This window comes from Aptenodytes patagonicus, chromosome 4 (assembly GCF_965638725.1).
Source record: "Aptenodytes patagonicus chromosome 4, bAptPat1.pri.cur, whole genome shotgun sequence".
Lineage (NCBI taxonomy): Eukaryota > Metazoa > Chordata > Aves > Sphenisciformes > Spheniscidae > Aptenodytes > Aptenodytes patagonicus.
This window is the reverse complement of record NC_134952.1, coordinates 1,210,394-1,234,760: the sequence shown is the minus strand read 5'-3', so window position 1 is coordinate 1,234,760 and position 24,367 is coordinate 1,210,394. Positions and strand designations below refer to the sequence as shown.

The 24,367-nt window shown below is 46.2% G+C and overlaps 1 protein-coding gene across 3 annotated transcripts in view; it reads left to right on the top strand.

Moving 5' to 3' along the window:
* The window catches only part of SFXN5 (sideroflexin 5), a 103,085-nt gene that overhangs the window by 47,927 nt on the left and 30,791 nt on the right, over positions 1-24,367 (top strand). For all 3 annotated transcript variants that reach the window (XM_076335632.1, XM_076335630.1, XM_076335631.1), the window contains exons 8-12: positions 2,739-2,795; positions 3,657-3,722; positions 16,755-16,845; positions 21,510-21,625; positions 23,731-23,816. In XM_076335632.1, the coding sequence (XP_076191747.1) occupies positions 2,739-2,795; positions 3,657-3,722; positions 16,755-16,845; positions 21,510-21,625; positions 23,731-23,816 (416 nt within the window). The remainder of the gene's footprint in view (positions 1-2,738; positions 2,796-3,656; positions 3,723-16,754; positions 16,846-21,509; positions 21,626-23,730; positions 23,817-24,367) is intronic.

Here is a 24,367-nt window from a genome sequence, read left to right as displayed (position 1 = left end):
CTTCAATGCGCTACAGGGGTTTTGGGGAAAAAAAGTGTGTGTGTAGGGAGGTCTTGATGTTATTTCCCATTAAAATCCTGGGAATTAAGAGTAAGCGGAGGAAGCGTGCACGTGAATGAGTTTTATCCGTAGTAAACACCCCACTTAAGTATAATTTCAGCACTAACTGAAATGCAAAAACAAGTTACTTTCAGACTTATTTTTAGTTGCAAATGTCTTTCTATTGTCTACAGTGTAAGTGATGATAGAGAATTATGCAGTTAAGAAACATCAAAGCAGAATGGGATCTGCCTAGTATGTTAGAAAGACTGCAGAACCGAGAATATATTGGTACGTGCCAGTAACTTGTGGTTTGGTGTATTTAGCTATACAGCTAAGGAAGTGAGGGAAGTGATCGTGCCCCTGTACTCGCACTGGTGAGGCCGCACCTCGAATACTGTGTTCAGTTTTGGGCCCCTCACTCCAAGAAGGACGTCGAGGTGCTGGAGCGTGTCCAGAGAAGGGCAACGAGGCTGGTGAGGGGTCTGGAGAACAAGTCTTATGAGGAGCGGCTGAGGGAACTGGGGTTGTTTAGCCTGGAGAAAAGGAGGCTGAGGGGAGACCTCATCGCTCTCTACAACCACCTGAAAGGAGGTTGTAGCGAGGTGGGGTCGGTCTCTTCTCCCAAGTAACAAGCGACAGGACGAGAGGAAATGGCCTCAAGTTGCGCCAGGGGAGGTTTAGATTGGACGTGAGGAAAAATGTCTTTACTGAGAGAGTGGTGAAACATTGGAATAGGCTGCCCAGGGAAGTGGTGGAGTCCCCATCCCTGGGAGTAGTTAAAAGACGTGTAGATGTGGCGCTTGGGGACATGGTTTAGTGGGCATGGTGGTGTTGGGTTGACGGTTGGACTCGATGATCTTAGAGGTCTTTTCCAACCTTAATGATTCTATGATTCTATAAGTTGTGCTGTGTGGCTTTACCTGCTGGGAGTGGTATAGTGGCTGGAGACATCAACACTCATTCATATTTTTGAAGGCAACTTGCCTCACCTGTTTTCAGACATCTACGATGGAAAGAGTTGGCTTTTGGAGAAGTTACTCTTGCGTGAGTGGGGAGCGAGCCAGCCCGCATAGCTGGCTTGGGCTGGGTGGCTTGTGAATGGCTTACATGAGGAGCTCCTATTCCCACCATCATGGCATAGCTGGGAGAAACCTTTGGCTTTAAAAGGACGGAATAATCCTTGTAAAACTAGAAAGAATATTTCAAATGCAGAACCAAAATGAGCCCGCTCAAGGAGGAAATTGTAGCAGGCAAGCCCGGCAGTCGTAGCCTGTCTGAGCCACTGCCGCTTGACAAGTGGTTCTCAAACTCTTCCCTCCACCATGATGGGCACATGGGTCGCCCCTTTCTGAAAAATGCAAGTAGGAGGAGTAGCAATCTAGAGAGGCATCAACCAGAAAGCCCAGGAGGGTGTCAGGCAGCCACCTGGGAAGATGGTGGAGTCAAGAAACGGGTGGTGGGGATGTCTTCAACCTAGAGACGGCTTAAACTCTAGATTAAGGACAATATCTGAGCAGTATGTCTACATCTCTCTGAAAAGGAGATTTATCCAGGTAAATAGCATAGGATTTAGGGACGATGCATATTACTGCATTAACAAACACTGGGTCCTATAGGAGCAGGCTTGTACAGTGAAGCAGTTGTTGCTGATGTCCAAAATGTACATGTCTCAGGTTAGCTCTAGCCTGGTCCTGTGGACCCGCTAATGTAGATATGAGCTGTGGGGGTTAAAAAAACCCCCACATCTGGAAAATTGGGGCAGATTTCCAGCACATACTGGCAAGCTGACTTTGTAATTTTTTTTTTTTTAATTATTATTTAAAGAAAACAAAAAAGCAAGGTTTGCTAGGTCCAAAATTCCAGGCTAGAGAGCTGGTCAGCAGGAAAAATATGCTCCTGGGTTGTGAACTCGGCAATGACTGGGCTGATCCCCGTGTTTTAGAGCCTCGTTTCACTCTCTCTCGTCACCCTCACTTCATTCCTCCTCCTCCATCTTAGTTCTGGCCACAGCTGGAGAGGAGTCCAGTTCTGACACGCTCTGATCTGGGAACATGGTGTTTTGGGGATGAAAACTATAATTTTCTTTAGATTGCCAGCAGTTGCTGGGGGTAAAATCCCTTCAGGAGTGTGGTGCTACTCATCCCCAGCTGCTGCCACGCTGCTTTGGTGACAAATCCTGCTCCAAAAAGTTGTGGACAGAAATACCACTTTAGTGGCATCCGTATCTGTACGGTGGCACATCTGCTCATCTCCTGTTCCTCAGCTGAAGCCTCCTATGACCCTCTGTTTGAGAACCGTGGAGCTTAATAAGTGACTGACAAAATGGCTGCTGGGCTTACTGCTACGTCTTAACAGCAGTATGGATTTGGTGCTGACGAAAATAAAGACCAATAGCACCGAGGTGTCGTGTGGAGGTGGATTGGGCCGGGAGAAGAGTTGCACGTCAAGCGAACAAGGAAGCAGAGCTGCCCTCTGGGCACTGGGTGCCCTGGGATGTCTGTCCCTCACTTTGAAGGGCGTTAAATCAGATGTAGGGCATGCATGAGCCTTTGAAAAGAGGTAGCAAGTTGTGAGCAGGTCCAAAGGGAGATGAGTTTTCCCGCTGCACTCCCACATTTATAGATTTTTTTTTTTTTTTTTTATTTTTATTTTTGTGAAGTTATGTTTATGCCTGTCTCTTCTTGTTTCCTCTTTAGTGGTTGAATCAGAGCCACAATGCCTGCGTCAACTATGCAAACCGCAACGCGACAAAGGTGAGGAGACCCAACATATGCGGCGCGTGCAGCGCGTTAGGTCTGTTTTGACACGGAAACATAAGTCTTGTCTCTTCGCTGTTAATAGAAACTCCGGAGTCGGCACTGTGATGAATTTATAGATTGGCCATTCTCCTGTGTAGACTTCCATTTTAAACCTCAGCTGTAAATGGCATGAGGATCTCGAAATCACTCGAGGCACATAAGTAACGCTCAGTGCCTTTGAGCTGAACCAGTATATAGCTCTAACTGGTATGAAATGGTTTAATTTGATAGGTAAATGAGCACAAAGCAAAATGGTATCTGGGTTTTTGGATAGCACAAAGCGGCTCCATGATCGGGCTGCCGTCTCCCGAGGACTTTATGTGTGCTACCAGCAGTGGTGCCGGGAAGTGGTGGGGCTATTGCTGTTCTCTTCCATTGCTTTAGCCTTCATTCGTCCCGTGTCGGGATGTGGGAAGCTCAAGACGGGAAGCTGAGCTGGAAACCATCCAGCTCATTGGGATAACATTTCAAAGACAAATATTTAATGTGGAGAGTTTGGGGTTCATCACTAGTGTATAAGAATGCTAATTTTGTACCATTTGCTGAATTTCATTCACATACTTCCTTTAAGCTGCTATTATTATAATTTTCTGATGCCAATTAATTTCCATTCCCTTTAACCTTGCTCACGAGGCTACAATTTTCCTTGCTTTTGCCGCTGCTAGATGACAGACCATGTGTCACAGAACAATATGACAAAATTAAACCTGTCTCTGCTTTAAAACAAATGAAAACAAAACAAACAAACAAGCTTGGTTGCATTTTAATAACCAGAAGTTTGTTTACTGAAAATATGTTTTGTTTTTCTTTCCAAAGCCTTCTCCGACATCCAAGTTCATCCAGGGCTACTTGGGAGCTGTCATAAGTGCTGTCTCAATAGCAGTGGGTAACGCTTTATATCTATATATTTCACTACTAACTACTCCCTTACAGTAGTACTGTAGTGCTTTTGAGATGTTTGTTTGAATTGCCAAGCATGTTTATCTTTTAATTGACAGAATTCAGTCTACATAACCAAAAAATATTTTAACCGTGAGGTGTCTCTGTCCATGCATGCCCAAACTTTTCAACAGAAGGAGACTTCTACCGCTGATGGCTTCCAGCCCGTCCTGTACCGTGCACTGCCTGGGTCTCTGCACGGTGGCTTTGCTGCTGGGTGAACTCAGATTATCCACGCGTGCATTAACTCGTGGTGAATTAGCCTCGTCCAAGTTAAAAGTGACTTTGAGGCTGCAGAGTGATAGTGTGACAGCTGACGTGCTGAACAGAGGCAGGCTTTTGGAGATACTCTCCTGGTGGGTCAGCACCTTGAATTGAAAGAACCACAGTGCTCGAAATGACATCTTTCGCCTGTGGACGGCGTTCAAGCAAGAGAGGAGCTTTTAACATTGCTGAAGTCATGGTCTTGTGGTGCAGTCATCGGGCTTTTAATACTCAGATTCCCCAGGAGCACAAGTTGACATCTTTAGCAGGGTCAGCTAATTCCCAAGGAGGCAGGTACATTTTTCAGGAGCAACTTACGGAAGTTATTTCTTACATTGGGTTTTCAAATAAGCCTCTGAAACATATGGTTGTACCTTTTTTCCTGGAACATTAAAGATCCCACAGCAATTTGTATTTTTTTTCCTCTGGCCAAGACTTTTTTCCTTTTTCTCAAGCCACAGACATCCTATTCCAGGCATTTTTTCTGCAAACAGACTGTGCCATGGGAGGAGGTCAGCGTCAGCCTGCTCACCACGCCATTTGTACCCAGGTTCCCCAATTCACCTTTGGAAAAAAAGCTGCATGGGCTCGTTTAGATTTCTTTACAAGGTAAAATGTTTGTCTAGACCAGGCTGCGGATTGTTAGGAGAACTACGGAGGCAGGAGCTCCTGGCTGGGAACTGGCAGTGAGAGGTTTGGCACATCATGTCCACCGTGGACAGCAGAAAATCTGCACAAAGCGTATCTCTCTGTTCTCCTGCAGCTGCCAGGCAGCTTTGCACCAGTGGTAACAAAGGGCGTAGAGTTGGTGAAGTGCCTTGCAGTTTTGAGTGGAAACTGTCTGTTTTATTGGATATGCTTCTGCTTGATAGTTTTCCGTATTGCTGGCTTGGCTTGCTCACTGGTTGCCGTACTGCTCCTCCGTGTCACCTGCATTATCCCTTCACTGCAGAATTAACCCAGACTGTGCACACAGACCAGCCTTGCGTTGGTGTGAGCTCCCACGCTTCATAACCCCATGAAGATGTGTCCACACCAGCTCCACGCTTTTGCAGCTGAAGTACAATTCGAGTCCCCACCCCACCGACCTCAACGCTTCGGTTGGCAGCCGTTCTCTGTCCACTGTTTCCCAGTGTAGCATGGGAGAGCTTGACTGTCCTCCTCGGTCCTTAGTTCAGAATTTTTTCCGCCTTGCGAATTAGTAAAGCAAAGCTCTCCGGCTTGATGTGCTGCTGCCGCTTACAACCTGCCTTCCAACCCCCCGCGCAGCTGCAGCAGAGGGATGATGACTGGTTCCACGTTGTTGGCATTAATGCTCCTCTCCATTTTGGCAACAGGGGCAGATAGAGGGCAGGAGACACGGAGAAGTGATGTTGGCAGAGTTTTGCCACCCTGAGAAGCTGACAGGCTTTGGTAAGGAAACCACTTGGGTGGCGAGCAGAGATGTCCACGTTGGGACAGCTGATGCAGGTCTTTAAAATCTCTGGTTCCTCCTAGGCTGACTGCAAAGGAGCTGAAGCAGAAAGATAGCTTCAGACTGCAGAAGTGACCATCAGTGGTGCTGTGAGAAACACTCTTTTTCTGAAACAGTGTGAAAAACTACACCAAGGCTTGTAGATAAAAGAAATTACGGCAAACAGCAGTGGCCTGCTGTTACTGCAGGGTGGCTGTCACCACTGGTGACACGTGGGCGGCTCATCAGTCTGCTGATGGTAGATCAGCTCTTTGTCCCGTGGTGGTTTGTACTTCCCTTAGTTGTACCATTTACTCCCTGGCGGTGAAGGAGCTGGTGGTCTGTACAGAGCAACAAGCTTGGAATAAATGCAGAAACTGAAACGATGCTGGGATTTATCTGTCCACATAACTTACAGATGCATCTCCAGCAGGAGCCCCAGTGCCTGGTTATCTTGCACACCTCGGCTGTCCGTCACAGGGACAGTTTTAAAAGCACCATGAGGAAAAATGATTCCGCAGTATTCTGTAGTTACAGCATTTCAAGCTTGTGCAAGAGGAAATCTTCCTTCAGTGGTGCGGATGCCGAGAGGGTGTTTGCTGCTTTCTTGTGTAAGTGCCACGATGGCCTCACCGGGCTGGGCTTCCACTGGGATGCCCTTAGCGTGTGCGAAGAGTACCGTGAGCTCTGTAATAGCAGCGGTTTCGTAGCTCTGGTGCTCTGAGAGTCAGAATATTGTTACGGGGAGGCAGGAGCTTTCCTTAGATCCGTCGATGTAGTTGGGAGAGCGGGGAAGGGCGGCAGCCTTCCTGGATACTTCTTCCTCCCCGAACTTGGAAGGAGGTCTGCTTCCAAAGTGGAGCATGCTATGGCGCTTAGGGTGTGCGAAAATGAGATGAAGTCGCTGTGCACCGACGTCCCCGAGTAGACGAGCGTTGGGGACACTACCGATGTGTGTGTTACCACCGAGTAGCTTGTGTCCTGATAATCCTTAGCACCGCTTATTGCGTGCTCAATTCCCGATGCAGAGCAGCCTAGAGAAAATCCTGCAGAGCAGGGAGTGATTTTTATATTGTAAATATCTGGATTAATAACCAGCATCTCCTCAAGCGGGTTGTTTTTTTTTTAAATGATGATGACAAATAATATAGAAACAGCCCTGAGGTTCATTACGTTGGATTGTAAGGCCTCAGCCCTCATTAACTGATCTCTGCTGTCAGTTAGCAACAAATCACCTCCCAGTGAGAGCCTATTAGGACCAGATGACCTGAAAACAAGTGCCACTGCCTCCAGTGGTCTGCTGAGACCCGGTATTAATTAAAGCGAGCCCCTTCCATGTTTGCAGTTGGCAAGCGACGCGGGGAGAAGGCTCGTGAAATGACAGATCAGTTGACTTGTGATTGTGCTTCCCATCGTCTTCACCCTCCGTGTCTTTATCCCACAAGAGGGACAAACAAATTGCTTTCTCACGCGTACAGAAGAGCAGATTTTGGCTTTACGCTTCTTGCAATTAAACTAGAAGTCTTAGCAAATCTTTGCAAATAACCTGATTCTTTTCCCATTTTAGAGAGAGAGGAATTGCTGTCAGAGAGAGGCAACGCTTCTCTCAGATCCAGCGCTACATCTGGGACTCCTGATTTGCAGCCCTTCAGGATGAGGTTTTTGAGAAATCAATATTCTTTTTTTCAGTATTTTTCAGTATCTCAATATTTTTTTTCCCCAATACTCCTTTTTTTTCCACCTCCTCCCAGCTCAACACAATTCACAGCATAGCTTCAGGCAAGGAGAGCTATGCCAGGTCCAGAATTTTATCTCTTCTCCCATGCAGTACTCGGGTAAAGCAATCACTTGAAGTAGGGCTAGCAAAGACATCAGAAGGGATAATTTTAAGACTGAGTGTGAGAAAAGAGGTGAAAAGGCTGAGAGAACAGATCTCTTCCATCTCTAACTTCTTACGTGACACTTCTGCACCGTCTCTGCCACCAGGCACGTGCCGAGACCTGGGCTACCTGCTCCGCACGAGCGTGTGACATCTCCGAGCTTCGCTTGCGGCGGACAGTATGTTTAGAGGAGTCTGATTACTGTTAAGTAACCTAGATTTCTGTTTCTCCTTCTGTGATTGTAGTGTATTTTTATCACATTCTCCATACACCAGCCTCCTTCCTGCCTTTTCTTTTGATTGCTCTCGTTTTACTGCTTTTCCGAACACTGAGCAGTAATTGTTATTTTTTTTTTCCTAAACAATTGAGTGGATTCCTGTGATTAGGCTTTATTTTCTGATATCTGGCTGCTGTTCATGATGGTGGTGTACGAAGCGCAATTAATACCAGCTGGTTTTCCTAAGCAAGGCAAACAAAGCAGAGAGTAGTAAAAAGACTTGAGAAAGACCAAGCATATTTTAAATGTGGGGTTTTTTCCCCCCCAGATATTCTAGCGCCAAGAGCTATACTGATCGGAGGGCTTGTAATTATACAGAAGCCCTTTCCAGCAGACACACACACACGCACACTCTTGCTCTCTGCTAATTTTGTCACGCTTTTAAAAGGTTAAAAAAGCTATGTAATCAAAACCAATTTTACTGTTAATAACTGTTTTATGCATATTTTATAAGTAGGTTTCTTAGTTTCAGATCCAGACTTGATCTGCTGCTGTATTGCTGATCCCTTTTGCATCTGATTCAGCTCTTCAGCACTATGGCCTTAGACTGTAACTTTGGTTTGAGGTCAGAAGTGATTCTTGTGGTTGCAATTAGATGCCTGCAAATTAAACCAGATCCAGACAAGGGCTGTGAGCAGACGCTCTCTGGTTTCTGGGTTGCCACTGGTGCTGACACCAGCAGACTGGGGACCGGTGGTGTTAGCTCAGGGGTTGCCTCACCTGGAGCCCGCGGTGGTGAGTTGTCGGCTTTCTCCATACGCCCTCCTTGAAGCATTTCACAGCAGTGGTGTTATTGCCGTTGGTTTCCGTAGTCTTTGGATCAGAGCTTTATACATCAGGTTTTTAATTTCCACGATCACGGCTTCAGGTTCTGCCAAGACTGGCTCCAAATCTTCCTCCTTGTGATACTGAAGACTCCGTGCAGACTCTCCAGGAGGTTTCTCTCTTCTGCCAGTATCATTTGGCCACGTATCTGACGTCTCCCAGTGAGCAGTGTATTGTCGCTCAGTTTGGTGCCCAGGTCATTAGCTCGTTGTCCATCTGTTGTCCACTCCACGTACCCTGGAGGTGCCGCGTGCATCGGTACTGCTGGCACTGTCCTCCCCTATTGACAGGATGGGCTCTAATTAGACCGCAGCAAGCCTGGCGGGCATACAGAGTGTGTTTTACATATATAGGTGTATGTAACTTAACCAGGGAATGTCTATCGTGACTGCCTAAGCACGATGGCACTGAGCTTCCCCCTTGTGATAGGGGTTCGATTCTCCTCCGATGAAGGGGAAGCAAAAACACGTGTGTGAGATCAGGCGCCTCTTAAGTGGAGGGGCGGTGGGGTTTTCTGCAATTAATAAAGCAGCCAGGCTCCCTCCTTCCCCTTTCAAATATACCGGGGTTTGTAACTTCTCAGAAGGTTTTTATTAAGTGCAAGTTTGGGATTTATGGTCTTGTCAGTACAGAGGCAAATAAATACGTTGTTCTCACTTAGCAACCTGAGCTAAATTCTGACAAAAGTAGGTGTTTTGTCTTCTTTTGTATAAAAGATAGAGATGCAATGTCATGTAGCCATGACTGCCAGCCAGGCTGTATATTTTGTAGTGATCTATACACTTAAAATGTACCTGCCCAGGACTGGAATGTTTCCTTTCAGCTTACCTTCTGGGTAACCTTGGGTTAAAAAAATCAGGCAATTAATGCCATTAATAACTTTGGTGCTGTCAGCTGCTAGTGACTCACCTTGGAGTCGCTGCTGGTCGCAGTGTACAGGAGGGTGTTTAAAGCATCTCTTCACAGGCAGATCCAGGTCTTTTCATTTTAAAAGTGCCTCCTTGCTTCCTGACCCTAAATCCTGACTCCGGATGAGCCAGCGGAGGTAGGGAACCAGCGCCAGTGTGGTTTAGTGATGCTTTGGCTTACTGTATGGTGTGCACCTGGTGCTTTCACAAACTGTGAAAGTATATGGAGTTAAACCTGAATATGTATAAACCCAAACTAGGCTAAAACTGGAGAGAAACAAGACAGTTTTAATGACCTAATCGGGTTTGCTGAGGTATCCCATGATACTTTTTTTACTTGGAAAAATGCAAGGGAAAAAAATCATTCCTGCTAGTATAGAGTTTTGTATAAATCAGTTTTAGGACCCCTGACACTCTTGATCTTGGTTTGTGGGTTCGGACACGTTTTCATCCAGCGAACTGCTGCAGCAGTTGGAGGTGTTGCCTCCCTTCAGCTGCTTGTCACCCCTCTTGCGCCTACAGTGGCTGTGCAGAAATGGAGCGCGCGAGTGCTTCTTGGCTTTGGGCAAAGAAAAAGATGGCTTAGGTGAGTCTGTGGTTGCAACCAGCAGAGCCAAGGTGGAGGTTAGTCCCTCCAGCCGCTCCTGCCTACCTGCCCACTGAAGGCTAGTGCCTCCACGGGCCCATAACAGGAGTTCAAAGAAGAAACCAGCAACAATCTGCTGAAGTTAAACGCAACTAGGTCACTTGGACAGGAGCGAAGGGCAGAGCTCTCGCTATGGAATAGCATATGTGCTGCGGTAGCCTCCGGCACGCTGTATGGGAGCCCCTGCAGATCTTTGGGGGGCTCCTGGGAAGAAGTTAGGCTTCGCTCTCAGCTCTGTTGCACGGTTGGGAAACAGAGACAGAAGCTACGTGCCTTGGTGTGGGGATTGATGTAGGAAGCTCTTCAGAGCAGAAACTCAAACCTAGATGCTCCAGGACTCAAATTCCTGCTCTCGCAGCGGGAAATCACTCCTCTCTGAGGCACGTGTCTTAGTAAGTCATCCTGAGGCCACTTTCTTCCGTACAGAAGCCTTGGTGATGTTATTTCCAAGAAAATACAGCTTTTTAGGGATGCGTGTAGTCACTGTAGGGTTTCTGTAGAGCTTCTGAATTCTTGAAACACTGTAATTTGTCTTTGAGATTTTTGGTTGTATTCCCACAGGGTTCATAGATTATAATTCGTGCAGGAATCTCAGTCGCAGTCGGAACTGGTCGAGCACGGAGGTTACAGAAAAATTGTAACTCCTAAATTTTATATTTAGCTGTATCAGGGAAAAAAAAAAAGTTGTGTAGGAGTCTAATCAGCAAAGCCCCGTGTGGGTTTGAGAGATGAGGTTGAAGCAGAGGCTGCTTCTGGACAAATGGACATTGCAAAAATGATATTTTTAAACAAGCTGTATTCCCCCCCTCCCCCCCAAAAAAAAAAGTTAGCATTTTGCAAAATCAAAATGTGCTTTGTCTTGAAAACATCCCTTACAACCCAAGACATTCTCATGACCACATAGGATTTCAGCAGAAAGATCTTATTTTTCTTCTCCTAAGGAAGCTGAGAGGTGAAGACTGTTCAAGCCCAAGATTGTCGCTGTAAAATAATATTAGCATTGTAATGGTTGTGTCACAGCCGGCTTTGGCAATACCTGCCCTTGCAGCCCTGACTCCCACAGCTCAGCGAACTGTATCGCTGATACCATTTACAAGGGATATGTTTGCTCCGATATGCAAGTTTAAAAATCTTCTGGTGCTGGGGAGTGAGAATAATAAAAAGTTACATTTACAGCTCTGTCCTTTAAAATAAAGCCAGGCAGTGCTTGAGGGTGTCTAACCAAAGCTAGAAGGAGAATCTAAGAACTTTAATTAGACGAATTAGAGTTGGGCTGGCTCATTACACTTATAAAATTCATGAGCAATAAAAAAATAGGATCTTGATTCCCCCCCCCCGGCCATGTTCAGGAAGGACAGGAGCTTGTTGGACTAAGTTTTCAGTCTTGACTACGTGCGACGCGGGGCAGGGAGAGCATCCTTGCACGCAGCGCTCCGGGGCAGCAATCCTGCTCCTTTCCATGCTGTTGGTGCCACCGGCCATGGGTCGTTCCTCCTTCCCCGCTCCCATTGCACGCTTAGCTCTCTCACACACACACACACAGACGCAATTTTTCACTCTCCTCTCTAGGTGGAGGCGCCCCTGTGGATTTTTCTAATCCCAGCAACTTCTTCCTGATAATTGTTTGTGAGCCGTGTGGAGCGGCTGCATTGACAGCCTGCGAATTTGGTGTGATGCCCGTAATCAGCTTGTGAGATGGCGCGGGAGGCCACCCACTGCCCTCCGGACTGTCCGCCGCTTAGGGCAGTGAAGAAACACTTAGAAGCCGGAGGAAGTCGGTGCAAAGTAGGACGAGGGATGGGAGGGGATGGAGCACCTCCTCGGAGGTGAACCGTTGTGGGGAGCCAGGAGCAGGAGGAAGTTCACAGTAGATTGGAGGAGCTGGTGATAAACTTCTGTTTGCTGCTTGAAGTTTTTAAATGAAGCAGTGCCCGGCTCTCAAATCTGGATACCTGTGCGCAAAAGCTCCCGTTCCTGCACCTCCTATTCTCTAATGATTCACAGATACCAAGTCCAGATACCAGAAGACGCCAGAAGAGAGTGGTATGATCACTCAGACTGGAAACCCAGCCCAGCGATTCCTCCATCGAGCCCGTAAATCATTGGAGCTGTAGCAGCCATTTCCCAAAGGCACAGCCTCGAGCCCTTGGTGTAGTGGAGGCGAAGACATGGTATGCTCTGGGGAGGCACCCAGTGCCCGTCACCCTGCTTCTGGGCTCAGGAGTACATGGCAACCGCCGGGTCCTCGCCGACTGCCGCTTTCCAAACGCCTTGTGCTTCTCTGCAGCGTTTTCTCTCTTTTCACTGGTGTGTCTTTGTTTCCAGCAAATTTCTTCTCATCTGTGCCCTTTCCTTCTGCCCCAGTCCAGCCCCACAGTGCCCACGTGTGGTGTTGCCTCTGTACAGGATCCAGATGCATGGAAAACTCGATGTTGAAACAACAACCTCTCGTCTTGGGCATGGGCCCCCGCCGTCCTCCTTTCTCCATCATCTGCCAAATCAAGTTTGTCTCATTAGCAGCATTAATCCCCTCTTTTCCTGCTCATACCTCTCCTGCAATCTTGCTTCTTTCTCAAGACTACACCATTTTCTTCCATTGAAGCATCCAACTGTGGATCATCCCTTCTGCAGTCATCTTAGGTGTGACTCAGGTTTCCTCCTTTCCTTACTCTTGCTCCTCTCTAACTTCCTTCTCCACTCGGATTATTATTGCTTTCCCTTCCCTCATAGTCCTCCATTCTGTTCTCCTTGACTTGGTAAAGCTCCAGTTGGTAAACAGCCCAGTTTTCCATCTCTGCCTCCATCTTCACCTCTCAGCCCTAATGAATTATTTTTTTTCCTTCCTTCTCCTAATGCTCTTTTCTTCAGTTTGGCTGTATGGGACTCATCAGATCCAATTAGTATTCTAATTCAGCAATCTGGTGATTTGAGGACTGAAGGATAAGCTTCTTTGGAGCCAGTCCCTCCTTCCAAGTTGACTTTCTAGGTCACCTGGAGCAGCCAGCTCCACCTGCACTGGTCAGGGTTGCCTCAATGCTGCTGGAACCTGGGAAAGTTGAATCCCTTAAATCAGTGGAGATCTCACCAATGCAGCTGATGAAGTCTAGAGAGCTGCTCAGCGATGTTTAGGGGGCGTCATCTACCAAGCGATGTCAACCTTGCTCACTGGACTCCTAATATTCCTTTATTTTATAAAAATTCCCTCTCAAAGTTAAGTGAAATAACTTCTTGAACTGCTGATGTATTTACTGCTCTAGACTGGCTTAAGAGGTGTAGGGTTAGACCTTTATCAAATGGCTTGGTCGTTGCCAACTTCAGGCATTCAAAAGCCATCTCGCAGGTTTCAAAAATCTTAATAGTCATAAAGGAAGAAAAAAAATAAAGCAGGGATTTTTTTAAAAATTCCTGTGCCTTTTAAAATTCATGTCTTGGTGGACATGAGGTCAGAACTTTTTGAGACAAGAAGGAAAAGAAAACAAAACAGAAATCTTGGTTTATTGTTACACAGTCACTCTGTGACCGTGTCTGATGGTACGTCTTCAAGTATGGCATCACTGCAAACTCTGTCCTTCTGCTGAGGTAACGTTGTTGATGCTGAAAACAAAACTGGTAGCAAAATAAATAATAGCAGGAATTTTTGGCACCTGAAGAAGAGGGAGGGAGGAAGGGCAGAGTGCTGCCGGAGGCATAGTAGAGCCCTGAGTAAGGTTGCTCTCTCGTTGACAGTGTTTGGCCCCGGTTTCGTGTTGCGGGGTGTTAGCAGCGGTCGTGGTGTAATGTATCCCCCGTGCTCAGCTTCCCCTGGCTTGTCGGGATGCTCTGTCAGCCAGACTGAGGAAGTGCTCTGGAGAAAGAAACCTCAAAAAACCAGGCAATTTGAAAAAGCTGGATTTGTCCCCTAGTCTGGGTCACAGTGCAGGAATATCCCAAACCAGTACTGCACCAAGACGAGTACTGCACTGAAACCGGTACTGCAAATCCATGCCCAGAGCTCCCAGCTGCAAGGAGGAGCACTTGTCTTGCCTGAGTTGAGAGATCTTCATCTGAGCCGCATCCCTGGACTCCTTTGATAGTCAGCAGGGATGAATGGGCACTGTTGGGGACATTTTGCGTGATGTCTTGGGAGGAGACTAAAAACCCTTAAAAAGGCTCATTTCTCTGGGCTGGGCTGCAAAGGGAGCCCATAGGATGAGAGCAAGCAGCTTCAAGTTGTGCCAGGGAAGGTTTAGATTGGATATTAGGAAAAATTTCTTCACCGAAAGGGCTGTCAAGCACTGGAACAGGCTGCCCAGGGAAGTGGTGGAGTCACCATCCCTGGAGGTGTTTAAAAGACATGTAGATGTGGTGCTGAGGGACATGGTTTGGTGGTGGACTTGGCAGTGTTAGGTTTATGGTGGGACTCGATGATCTTAAGGGTCTTTTCCAACCTAAATGATTCTATGATTCTACCACGTTTAGTGTGATGAATCCCACCTGACTCTCTGTTACGTGTTTGTACAGCACCAGTGTTGTAGATCCCAGATCTGTGACTCAGGCTGTAGGCAGGGTGATGATAATAATAATATTCCTGTGGTTGTTTTCTTAGTCATGAATTTGCCTCGACAGTCAGTGTTCTTTGGCCAGCTCCTAGGAATCAAACTCATTAAGCTCTCCTTGTTGATGGCCCTTTTGCTTACGGTGGTCTGAGATTGAGGAGTACCTGCTCGTTGTCGGATACTCTCCTTGACCTGTTTACCTTCATCCCACTTCGTGACCTGCGGGAAAGAGTTCACAGATTGGCTAAAGCAATTTCAAAACTGTAAAAAACAAACCCTCATTAGTTTCCTAAATCTGGTCCTCATGTTGGGAATTTGGGAGATTGGATTTAAATCTATAGCAACATTTAATTTCATATTCACAGCGGGGTGGTTGCTGTAAGTGGAGGAGCGAGTTCATCTGCAGCACCAAATTGAATCTGAAAGTAAAATGCTTTTATTACCACTAGCCTCACAGCGGTGTCTCTCCCAGACTCATCTTTTCTGTTTCAAAAGCTGCTGCTCTTCCACTTCACGGTCAAATCCTTCCATCAAACCTACAAGCAGAGGCTGCAAACCCAACAAAATTTGTCATGTACACAGATGAACTGCATCCAGGCTATAAATACCCGAATCCATGGGGCAGTACCAGCAAAGCCGGGCTTAAGACTGTTTTACTTTTACTCTTAAAGCCACACGTTTTAGACTGCTTTACAGTTTCTGGAAGCATTCAGATTTTGCAAATATGCATCCCAGCACTTGGAAAACGTAAAAAAAAAAATAAATCATTCAGTCATTTCTGAGGGAGAAGAAGATTAAGACAAAACCCTCATTCTTGCCCAGACTAAGAAGAACCGCCGTGGTTCTCTCGGGCTCAGTGCTAGAGTCGCAGTGGCCAAGGAGAGGAGGAAGGGTTCCTGCTTGGGGTCTTGGTGAAAGCCTTGTGGGGCTCTGGAAATGCTCCATGGGTTTTGAAAACCAGCACTCTACTTATGCAGGGCTTACCCAGCAGTTGTGCTTCTCAACATCTTCCCCTCAGCCTCCAAAAAAGCAAGATGCGCTGCGGATGCATGTATAATGTAGCAGCTTGCAAAATATGTTCTCCCATGCTTTTCTTTTCTTTTCTTTTCTTTCTTTCTTTCTTTTTTTTTTTTAAAAAGACCCCAAATCACTATTTGCTGGCAGGTTTTTGGCTTTGGCTGAATTTTTTTTTTTTTTTAATTTTGCTGCGTTTTTGGCTGAAAACTTTTTGGCCAGGCGTTGCTAAAGACTTCCATTTTCGGCCTAAAATTCCTGGTTTGGGGCTGTTGGGTTTTGTTTGCGCATCTGGGGTTTTTTTGGATGAAAAAGAGAAAATATTGTAGAGGACAGTAATCTGAAGACAGAAGTCATTCCCTGCAAATAGGTTTGTTTAATTAATAACCCCAGTTCTGCTTGAAACAAATTTTGATGGAAATTCTCTGACTATCACTACTATCCAACCACGCTGAGGCTGACGAGGCAGCAACTCTCCTCCGTGCTGTTTATATTAACATATGCAATGACTTAGATCCCTGCAAAACTGCAGAGAGCTCTGCATTATTCAAGTGTTGGAGGAGGCAACAGAAAAATGATCCACGGTTATAATAAACTGCCTGCTATTTCTTGTTTCTATTAATAGCTCCTTTATAGCCCAAATGTTTGCAATGGAGTGGGGTGATGTAGTTTGCACAGACCCCTGGGGGAGGAATGACTTATGTTGGGCCAACCACCACCACTGATATTTGGCTTTTTCCTAGCCGGGTGATGACTCCCAGCCCTACTGATTTTGTGCTGGGTGGGGAAAATGCCAGTGAACTGGGTAAAAATGCAGATCCAGAAGGACCGAACGACGTTGCAGTGGTTTCTAGCCTGTCTTTTGGCTGGAAAGGGTTTAAACCCAATGGTTGGGTTCAGCCCAATGGTTGGGTTCAGCCCTTCACTTAAACCCAACGGTCGGGTTCAACCCAACGGTTGGGTTCAACCCTTCGTTGAATAAAGGGTTGAACCCAACACAGCTAAACCCTGCCTGGGGGGGGGTGTTTAGTTCTCAAAACGCTTCTGCATGGGGAGAGACCCCAGTCTGTCCCCTTGAAGAGCTCTGCTGCTGTCTGCAAGCTGTGGCATCTGCCCTGCTCCTTGTAGCTAAATGTTTCTGCTTCTCTGTTTTGTTTTTTTTTCTATTGAAAGGTGGGCCTTAATGTTCTGATTCAGAGAGCAAACAAGTTTACCCCTGCCACTCGTCTCTTGATCCAGAGGTTTGTGCCATTCCCTGCTGTCGGTAAGAAATAACGCCTTTTCTCTATATTCAAAGTGATGGCTGTAAACCTACCCGTGGCTGAAAGCCACTGGCATGGACACCTAACTCCTGCCTTCCTGCTTTACGCCATTGCTGCCGTGTCCCCTCGGCGGTGGGTCCCTGAGTCAGTGCAGACAGTGATGGGATGATGCAAAGCTGCTGGCAGAGGCAGCTCACGAGGCTTTATCAAGCTGCACTTTCCACTCTCAAGCAGTTTAAAAAATAATCGGTGTTGACTGGTCCTCGACCGTCCAAATTCAAAAGCATTTAATTTGCAAGACCTGGTTTGAATCATGTCAAATCAAATCTTCAAATAAGCGGTAGCGTTAGGGTTTTTTTGCAATAAAAATGCAATGAAATGCTCCTCCTCTGAATGTACAGATTTCAAAGAGCCACCGATTAAAAAAAGACCGAAGTGTGTGAAGAATTAAGGCTGCTGCTGGCTTGCTGGAGCACAAAATAAACCCTTCTGCAGTTTATCAGCTAACTGCTCGGTGTTTGAGGGAAGGGACATGCTGGACTCAGCCTTTGCTGAAGCCCGTGGTTACAACGTTCAGCAAACGATGAGTTATTTTAGCTCTGAAGAAATCGCCAGTGGCGTAAGGGTAATTTTTTATATACGCTTGTTTATTTATAAAGGCCCCAGGTTATTGGTTGCCCTGTCTGTAGAGCAGGGGGTAACAGGGATTGTGGTCTGTAGGTTGCACTCAGTCTTTTTTCTGAGCACTTTGCTTCTATATAGGGAATCTGTGGACGTTGTTACTGTTTTCCTGGAACTTTCCCGGAATATACTTTTAGAGGGTTTCAGCTTTCTTTTGATTTTTATAACCAGGAGGGCACTAGAGGTGAGCACAAGACCCGTGAGGCAGCTCCGAGCCTGGGTTTGAGTCAGAGATTCACGCGGGAAGTCTTTGCTGCCGGGTTGATCTATTTTCTTACCAAAGTGTGAGGAGAAAGAGGTTATGCTTGTGTTGGCATTGATTGAGGACCCATAATTAAGTCATTTAGCCCATAATTAATTCTTTAGTTCTTGTTTTATTTGTGTACTGTCATGCTTCGTTATGTGCCAGGACATTAGAAATCCTCCCACTAATGGCTGTTTTGTGGTTTTGAAAGCTGCAAGTTATTGGTTTGCAGACCTGGACAAACTGTTTAATTAAGATGTGTCTTCCCGTTGCTTTTGAACCGCCAGCTCCCAGCAAAAGGGCAGAATTTCACCTTTTCTATGTGAAAAGCCAGATGCTGGTGTAAAGCTTTTGCTCCACTACCATTAAGCAGTTTTCCCCTGGCCCTTCTTCGCCTCCCTCTCCCACTGACCTCTGCTGAGCTGTGCTGGTTGACAGCAGCTGGAAAACTGGAGGTATGCATCAAAGCTTTATGGTCTCTCATCCCAAGGGATCATGAGAGATGGAGACTTGGGGTAGCGCAGCTACGGCTCAGGTGAAAGACAGCCAGAGTCCCAGCAGGGATGTCAATAAACAGCCTTGTAAAGCCTTGGGAAGCTGGGGCAGGCCCTGGGAAAACTGGTCTATGAGTCTTGCTGCCCTCAGACATGCTCCACATGTTGTGTCTGTCTTCTCTGGGTCATGTAACGGTTGTCTTTGCCCAATAAACTAAACCATATCCGCAGAAGTGCTGCCTGTAGGGCGTATTTAACATAGTGGTTCCTCCTTGAAATCCACTTTCACTGTGGGACCCCAAGATAAGTGCAGGGCATGAGGATGTATCTGCAGGGGCCTCCAGACCTCACTTGTGACAACACAGACTGTGGCCAGTCATGAATGTACCCAAGTAGCTGGTGCAGGCTCCGATTGCTCTGATCCCCACGTCGTGGCCGGTGGCACTGGAGCAGGGTGCCGGGAGGTCGGACCGTGCCCTCACCCTCCGCCAGAGGTAATTTGTAGTAGCTGAAAATCACAGGCTGTCTGAAAAATCCTCCTCAGCCCCGGGGGATGGATCCAGCAAACCATCCTGGGTGGAAGAGCTCATGGAAATGGCCAAGGCTCTGCATACCCAGTGGCTGGCTTGATGCAAGAGGGGTTCGTGCTTGATGTTGGCCGCCCCAGAGCAATGTCTGGGCGGTGAAGTTGTGCTCCATGAAGGTTTTCAGTGCAGGAGAAGGGAAGGAGTGTGTTCGTGCTGTGTTCTGGAGAGCTGCAATTCCTGAATTTGAAGAAGAAGGGGCTTGACCCTTTCTTGGAGATGTAGGTGGTGAAGGACATCAATGCCCGGGGTTATTGCGAAGGATCCAATTTACCCACTTCTTCCCAAGCACTGGGTGTGGATAGCTGTCACGAAGGTAAGGGGTGTCGCTGGTGACGGTGTGCTTTATACTAGAGATGTATGTGGCTAAAAAAACCCACAGAAACCCCCCCAAAACCCCAAAGGTGGCATCCCAAACCTGATCCAAAGGAAGTTAAAGCTGGTAGAAAGATACCCGTTGGAGGGAAGGGAGGTGAGGAGGAGGAAGGATTTCTTCTCCTTGGGCTTTTTTTTTTGTGGGTGGGTTTTTTTGTGTTTGTTTTGTGGGGTTAACAATTTAACACATTGTTAAATGTGTTTAGGTGGTGCACAAGGGCATATTTAGCATGTGGAGAGCACCCTGGTTTAGAAAGGATATTTATACATGTGTAGAAGTAGGGTAGTGGGTTGCTTTTGTATCTGAACTCAGTTTCCAATATGTCACAAGTGTTTTCACAGAAGTAGTTTCCAGGCTATATTATGAAGTTTTTTTTTCCAAATTCTGAAAATCAAATTGTCTACATATATATTTATTTATTTATCATTCCCCCTGTATTTGAGACTTCCATAAAATCCAAGTTCACCCATAATTAGCAGCTTTTTCTGCTTTCTCAGTGTTTTACTGAAACAGAACGGGAGCAACTAAGACAGTTGCTTGTCTCAGACAAACGGTCTGGAATCAGGGTTTGAATTTGGGACCTGATCAGTGAAGCCCTAATAGGATCCAGAGACTTGGAGAAGCATCTAACTGTGGTGGGAGCTTCATGTCTGGACACCCTATCATGAGTCTCGCAAGAGCCTTGTGCCGGTGCATCCTGGCTTGGCCAGAGCATCTCTGCTGGTGTGTTTTTATATGTTCAGTCTTGACTGAAAGCTAGAAGGACGGGGCATGTGAGTGTTAAAAAAGAAAAAAAAAAGAGGAGCTAAACTTGCTTTAAATGAAATGCCTGTTTTCTTTTTTGTCTTGGATTAGGGAGCTGAAGGGTTGGTAACGCAGATATTTTGATAGATGGGAAGAGTGGTCCGGTAGTTTGAATATTAAAGAGAGAGACAGAGTGTGCGTGTGTGTATGTTCCTCTTATTCTCGAGTGTAAGGAGCATTTGTCACCACAAATCATCCTTGATTGCAGAGAGCTGCATTCGTATAGGGCTCACCCACCCACCACCCTCAAAAAATTAGACATTTGTTATATGACATGAATTGAGATTAATTAGCGAATATTAACCCATCAAGCAGTACAGAAACACATTTTTGGAAGCAGTGGTACTTGCAGCAACAGTGGGTTTGTTTTAGTTCTGGTTGGAAAGTTTGCAACAAAAGGGGGGGGGGGTGTTTTTTGCTGGAAAATGCCATTTTATCAAAACCAAAACTTTTATAGGAATTAGCAGCTTTTCTTTGGAAAAATTTAAGAAGTGCCTGGGCCCTGGAGAGGAGCTGCATCTGGGAAGGACGTTCCTCAGCCCCAACTCTAACACGTTACTTGAGGAGCAGAATTTGGGGTTACTTCGAGAAGGCTACAAAAGCCACAGGCTGGACAAGGTGGGGGTGTCAGAAAGGGTCCCAGAGCTGCCTCTGCCTCCGCTGCAAATGCAGGGCTGATATTTGGGAAATGTGAATGTTGGGAGCCAGAGTCCTCCAAAGCACTGCTGGTTTGTGTCGCAGTTTGGAAAAATACTGTTAAAGCAAACAAGCAGGTCTCTAATAGAAAATAAGTCCACAGAGCCATTTTTCCTCTAATACCTGTGAAATAAGGGCAAATAGTCAGCAGGACCCCTGCTAATGAGATATTTGTCCATGGAAACAGCCCAACCTTGTCTTATTTGATTAAAAAAAAATAATTCTGTCCTCTTTAAGAGCTCAGATCTAAGCTGTCCTTCGTAGCTCAGTGAAATCCCTTGCAGTGTATTTCCATCATACCTGCTAAAATCCATTATTTAAGAAGAGTTTGTCTGCTGGCTTCGTAAGGGGAGTTAAAACCAGCTCTGGGATGTACCGTCAGAGGAGGCAGCTGTCAATCAGCAGTGCCTGGTTGGCCAAGACCAACTGGTAGCCCGGTGCAAGGACACATTTGACTTAATAGATCAAAATGTCGGGCGAAGAATTGCTATGAGAGTTGAGAGCATGTCCAAACACCAACAACGGGAAATACTGGTATTTCTTTGCGTCAATACGTTTCTGATTGTGGCAGCAGATCCTTTTGCAAGTAAAAGAAAATTATCTTGATTATTATTCTCCTCTTAAGAATCACATCTTTGTCTTGGTATAAGAGTGGCTCCTTGACTTGCAGAAACTTCTTGGCAGATTGATGCAAGCAAAGCTGAAGGGCTGTCACGGCGAACAGAAGCCTGCCATTTGGTATTGACCAGGGCTGCGTTGCTAATCATCATGCTTTTCTCATCCTCAGCTAGTGCCAATATCTGCAATGTTGTCCTGATGAGGCACACAGAGCTGGAAGAAGGAATTGATGTTTTGGACAATAACGGAAACATTGTCGGGTCTTCCAGAATTGCTGCAAAACACGTATGTACCTGTGATGTTCCTGGCGAACACTCGGGTGAGCTTGTACACAGCTGGCCTTCAGGCTCAACGAATCCCACAGCCGTAGGAATCGATGCCTTGAAAGAGCTAGGAATAGATGAGCTTTACCCATCATGCAGGAAGAACGAAGCGGCAAAACTTAATGCCTGCTTTGTACTCACGCATGCAGTTGCGTAGCCACAAAACTGAGTGTGCTGGTGGACACAGGCTCGTGTCACGCAGGCAGATTCGGTGGCTGACCTTGATGGTTTGGAAGGGCGCAGACTGACATCAGGAAGATCCTGTACTGCTCTGATACATTCACAGCCTTAGGATTTCTTTGTGGAAACTTGTAAGCAGTTCATGTTGAATACGAAGCAAAGATAACTTACACCTTTTTCTAAATGAGGAAGACTTCATTTTCGAGCTGAGTAGCTTTTTAACCCTTGCCATGTCAAAACTGCATTAACGATTGCCAGCCAAAGCTTTGTGAGGGTAGCCAGATGTTTTTATCCTCATCCTAACACCTGGTTTGTTTTCCCCCATAACCTTCCACTCTCTGCCATCTGCCTGCAATTATTCCCTTTTCTTCCCTTCTTACATAGTTTTGTCTTCTGAGCATCATCTGATTGTCTGAGGCATGTTGTTTCCAAGTGGGCTTTAATCTGAAATGTAAAGCATGTACCAAAGCACACGCCCAGGCAGAGGAGTTAATAATATAATGCTTGGCATTTCTCTCGCTCCTTCTGTCCAAGGCTCTTAAGGCACTTCATAGACAGCAATTAATGTACAGATTTACAGTCCTCGGCAAGAAATGGGAGATCTCTAATATCTCTCCATATTGTTGTTTAACAGGGAGATTAAAACAATCTGTTGAAGGGCTCAGAGATACTTATTTGAGCCAGTTTTCCTCACTCACATTAACTGGCTTCAGGACCCAGCTTCCCCTTTCCATCCTAATGGTCGAGGGGAAGACAGACAACACAGAAAATAAATATTAAAAGTGAAGGTATTGTAAGTGTGATTTAGGTGGAGTTTAAACATCAAATTTGGGACTTCTGAGAACTTCTGCTCAGCTGCCATCTAATCCCGATGCTTCTTCCTGAATAGCTTAGTACTGGGTTTTGTCGTGTAAAATTTGGCAGATCCTTTGTGTAACACATCTGCACCTCTCTGACCTTCTCCCATTTGGAAGGAGTGAGTGCTCCCAAGCCTGTCTGTATGCATAAGTTTCAGCATTTCCATCCAAAATCTGTGGTATCCTCTGCCTAGGTCTGCCGAAGCCCCACGGGTGGTCACAGTGTTTGGAGTATCCCAGGTGGGTGCTGGCAAAGGTGGTTGGAAGAGGTAAATGAAGACACAGTGATGCTTAACCACCTTGCTAGAGCACCCATGATCTTCTCTAGGTCTCATTTCAGGGTAATTTAAATGTATCATACTGCCAAGCTGTTCTGTTTGCTGCTTTCTGGTGAATCTTGCCAGGGAGAAAGCACCGGCGGAGGGACAACCGTAGCTCCGCAGTTGGGTGTCTTCCTGAGAGAGGAGAGCCCTGTGTGTTACGATGCTTTGCAATAAACCACCAGTGATTAAAAAAACAGAAACAAGTCTTGGAAGCAGGTGATAAGGTACCGTGTTCCGCCAGCACATAATTGGAATTGAAATTCAGTTAAAGGAGGAAGGGTTGAAGCTGCTGCTCAGCCCGTACTGGGATATTTCACCTTACCGCATCCTCCAGGCAGCTGTTTTGCCTCTCTTTCTTCCCCCAGGCAGCGCTAACATGTTTGTGTAGGAGTGTGACGAGATGTTTGAACACTTTTGGTCACATAAAGTGAAATCAGGGAAGCTATTAGGTGTCTCTGTTTATTCTGCTGGATTTGTGACCAAGTATGGGCTCCAGCCCGCCATTTGTAGCAACAGAGCAAAAATGGCTTGTATACAAAGAGCTGATAGCGAAGTTGAAAGTGTGTGTTGATACATTCATTCACATACGCAACACAAGAAAGGCCAGCCAAACCATTTCTGTGCCCACGCGTTGATTGCTCAGCGCAGGTACATCCTGAGATTTGTTTTAAATGTCCTGGGTTTGTTTGTTTGTTTTTCCCTTTCAGGCACTGCTAGAAACGGCCCTGACTAGAGTGGTCCTGCCAATGCCTATACTGGTTCTACCTCCAATTATTATGTCCATACTGGAAAAGTAAGTGTTGGGTAATACGAAGGGGGGGCTTTTCAAGGGGAGGGGAGAAAAGATCCTCAGCAGGTGTTATTCATTGATATTTCTTAGCATTGGTCCCTCAAAGACTTTTTTTGCTTATTAAAATTTTCATGTTCCATCATTTTTGACCATTGTTGTAGGCTGTTAAAGTGTTGTATTGATGTGGTTATTTTAAATCATCTTTCTGAGACCCCAGCAGTTTGAATAACCCAATTCTGTAAGGTCAACGTGAGCCAAAACTCTGAATTCAGTGAAGTGTCCGTAAGTTTTCAGTCCTCCGCTTAGCACACATTAGAGCTGCCACGTGGGGTCAGACTGAAGGTCTAGGCTTGTGTTCAGCCAGCGATAGGGAGTGTAGGGACTTGCTGACCACGCGCCGCGTCCAGACCACCTTGGCCACTGTTGGACTTGCTTATGCCCTGTTTGAACTCACTTGTACTTTTGTTCGATAACGTGGTGTGGCTTGGTGGTTTGGTGGCTGTGGCTAAGGCCCAGAAGAATATACGCTTCACATACTCTGCAGAAATTTGCTT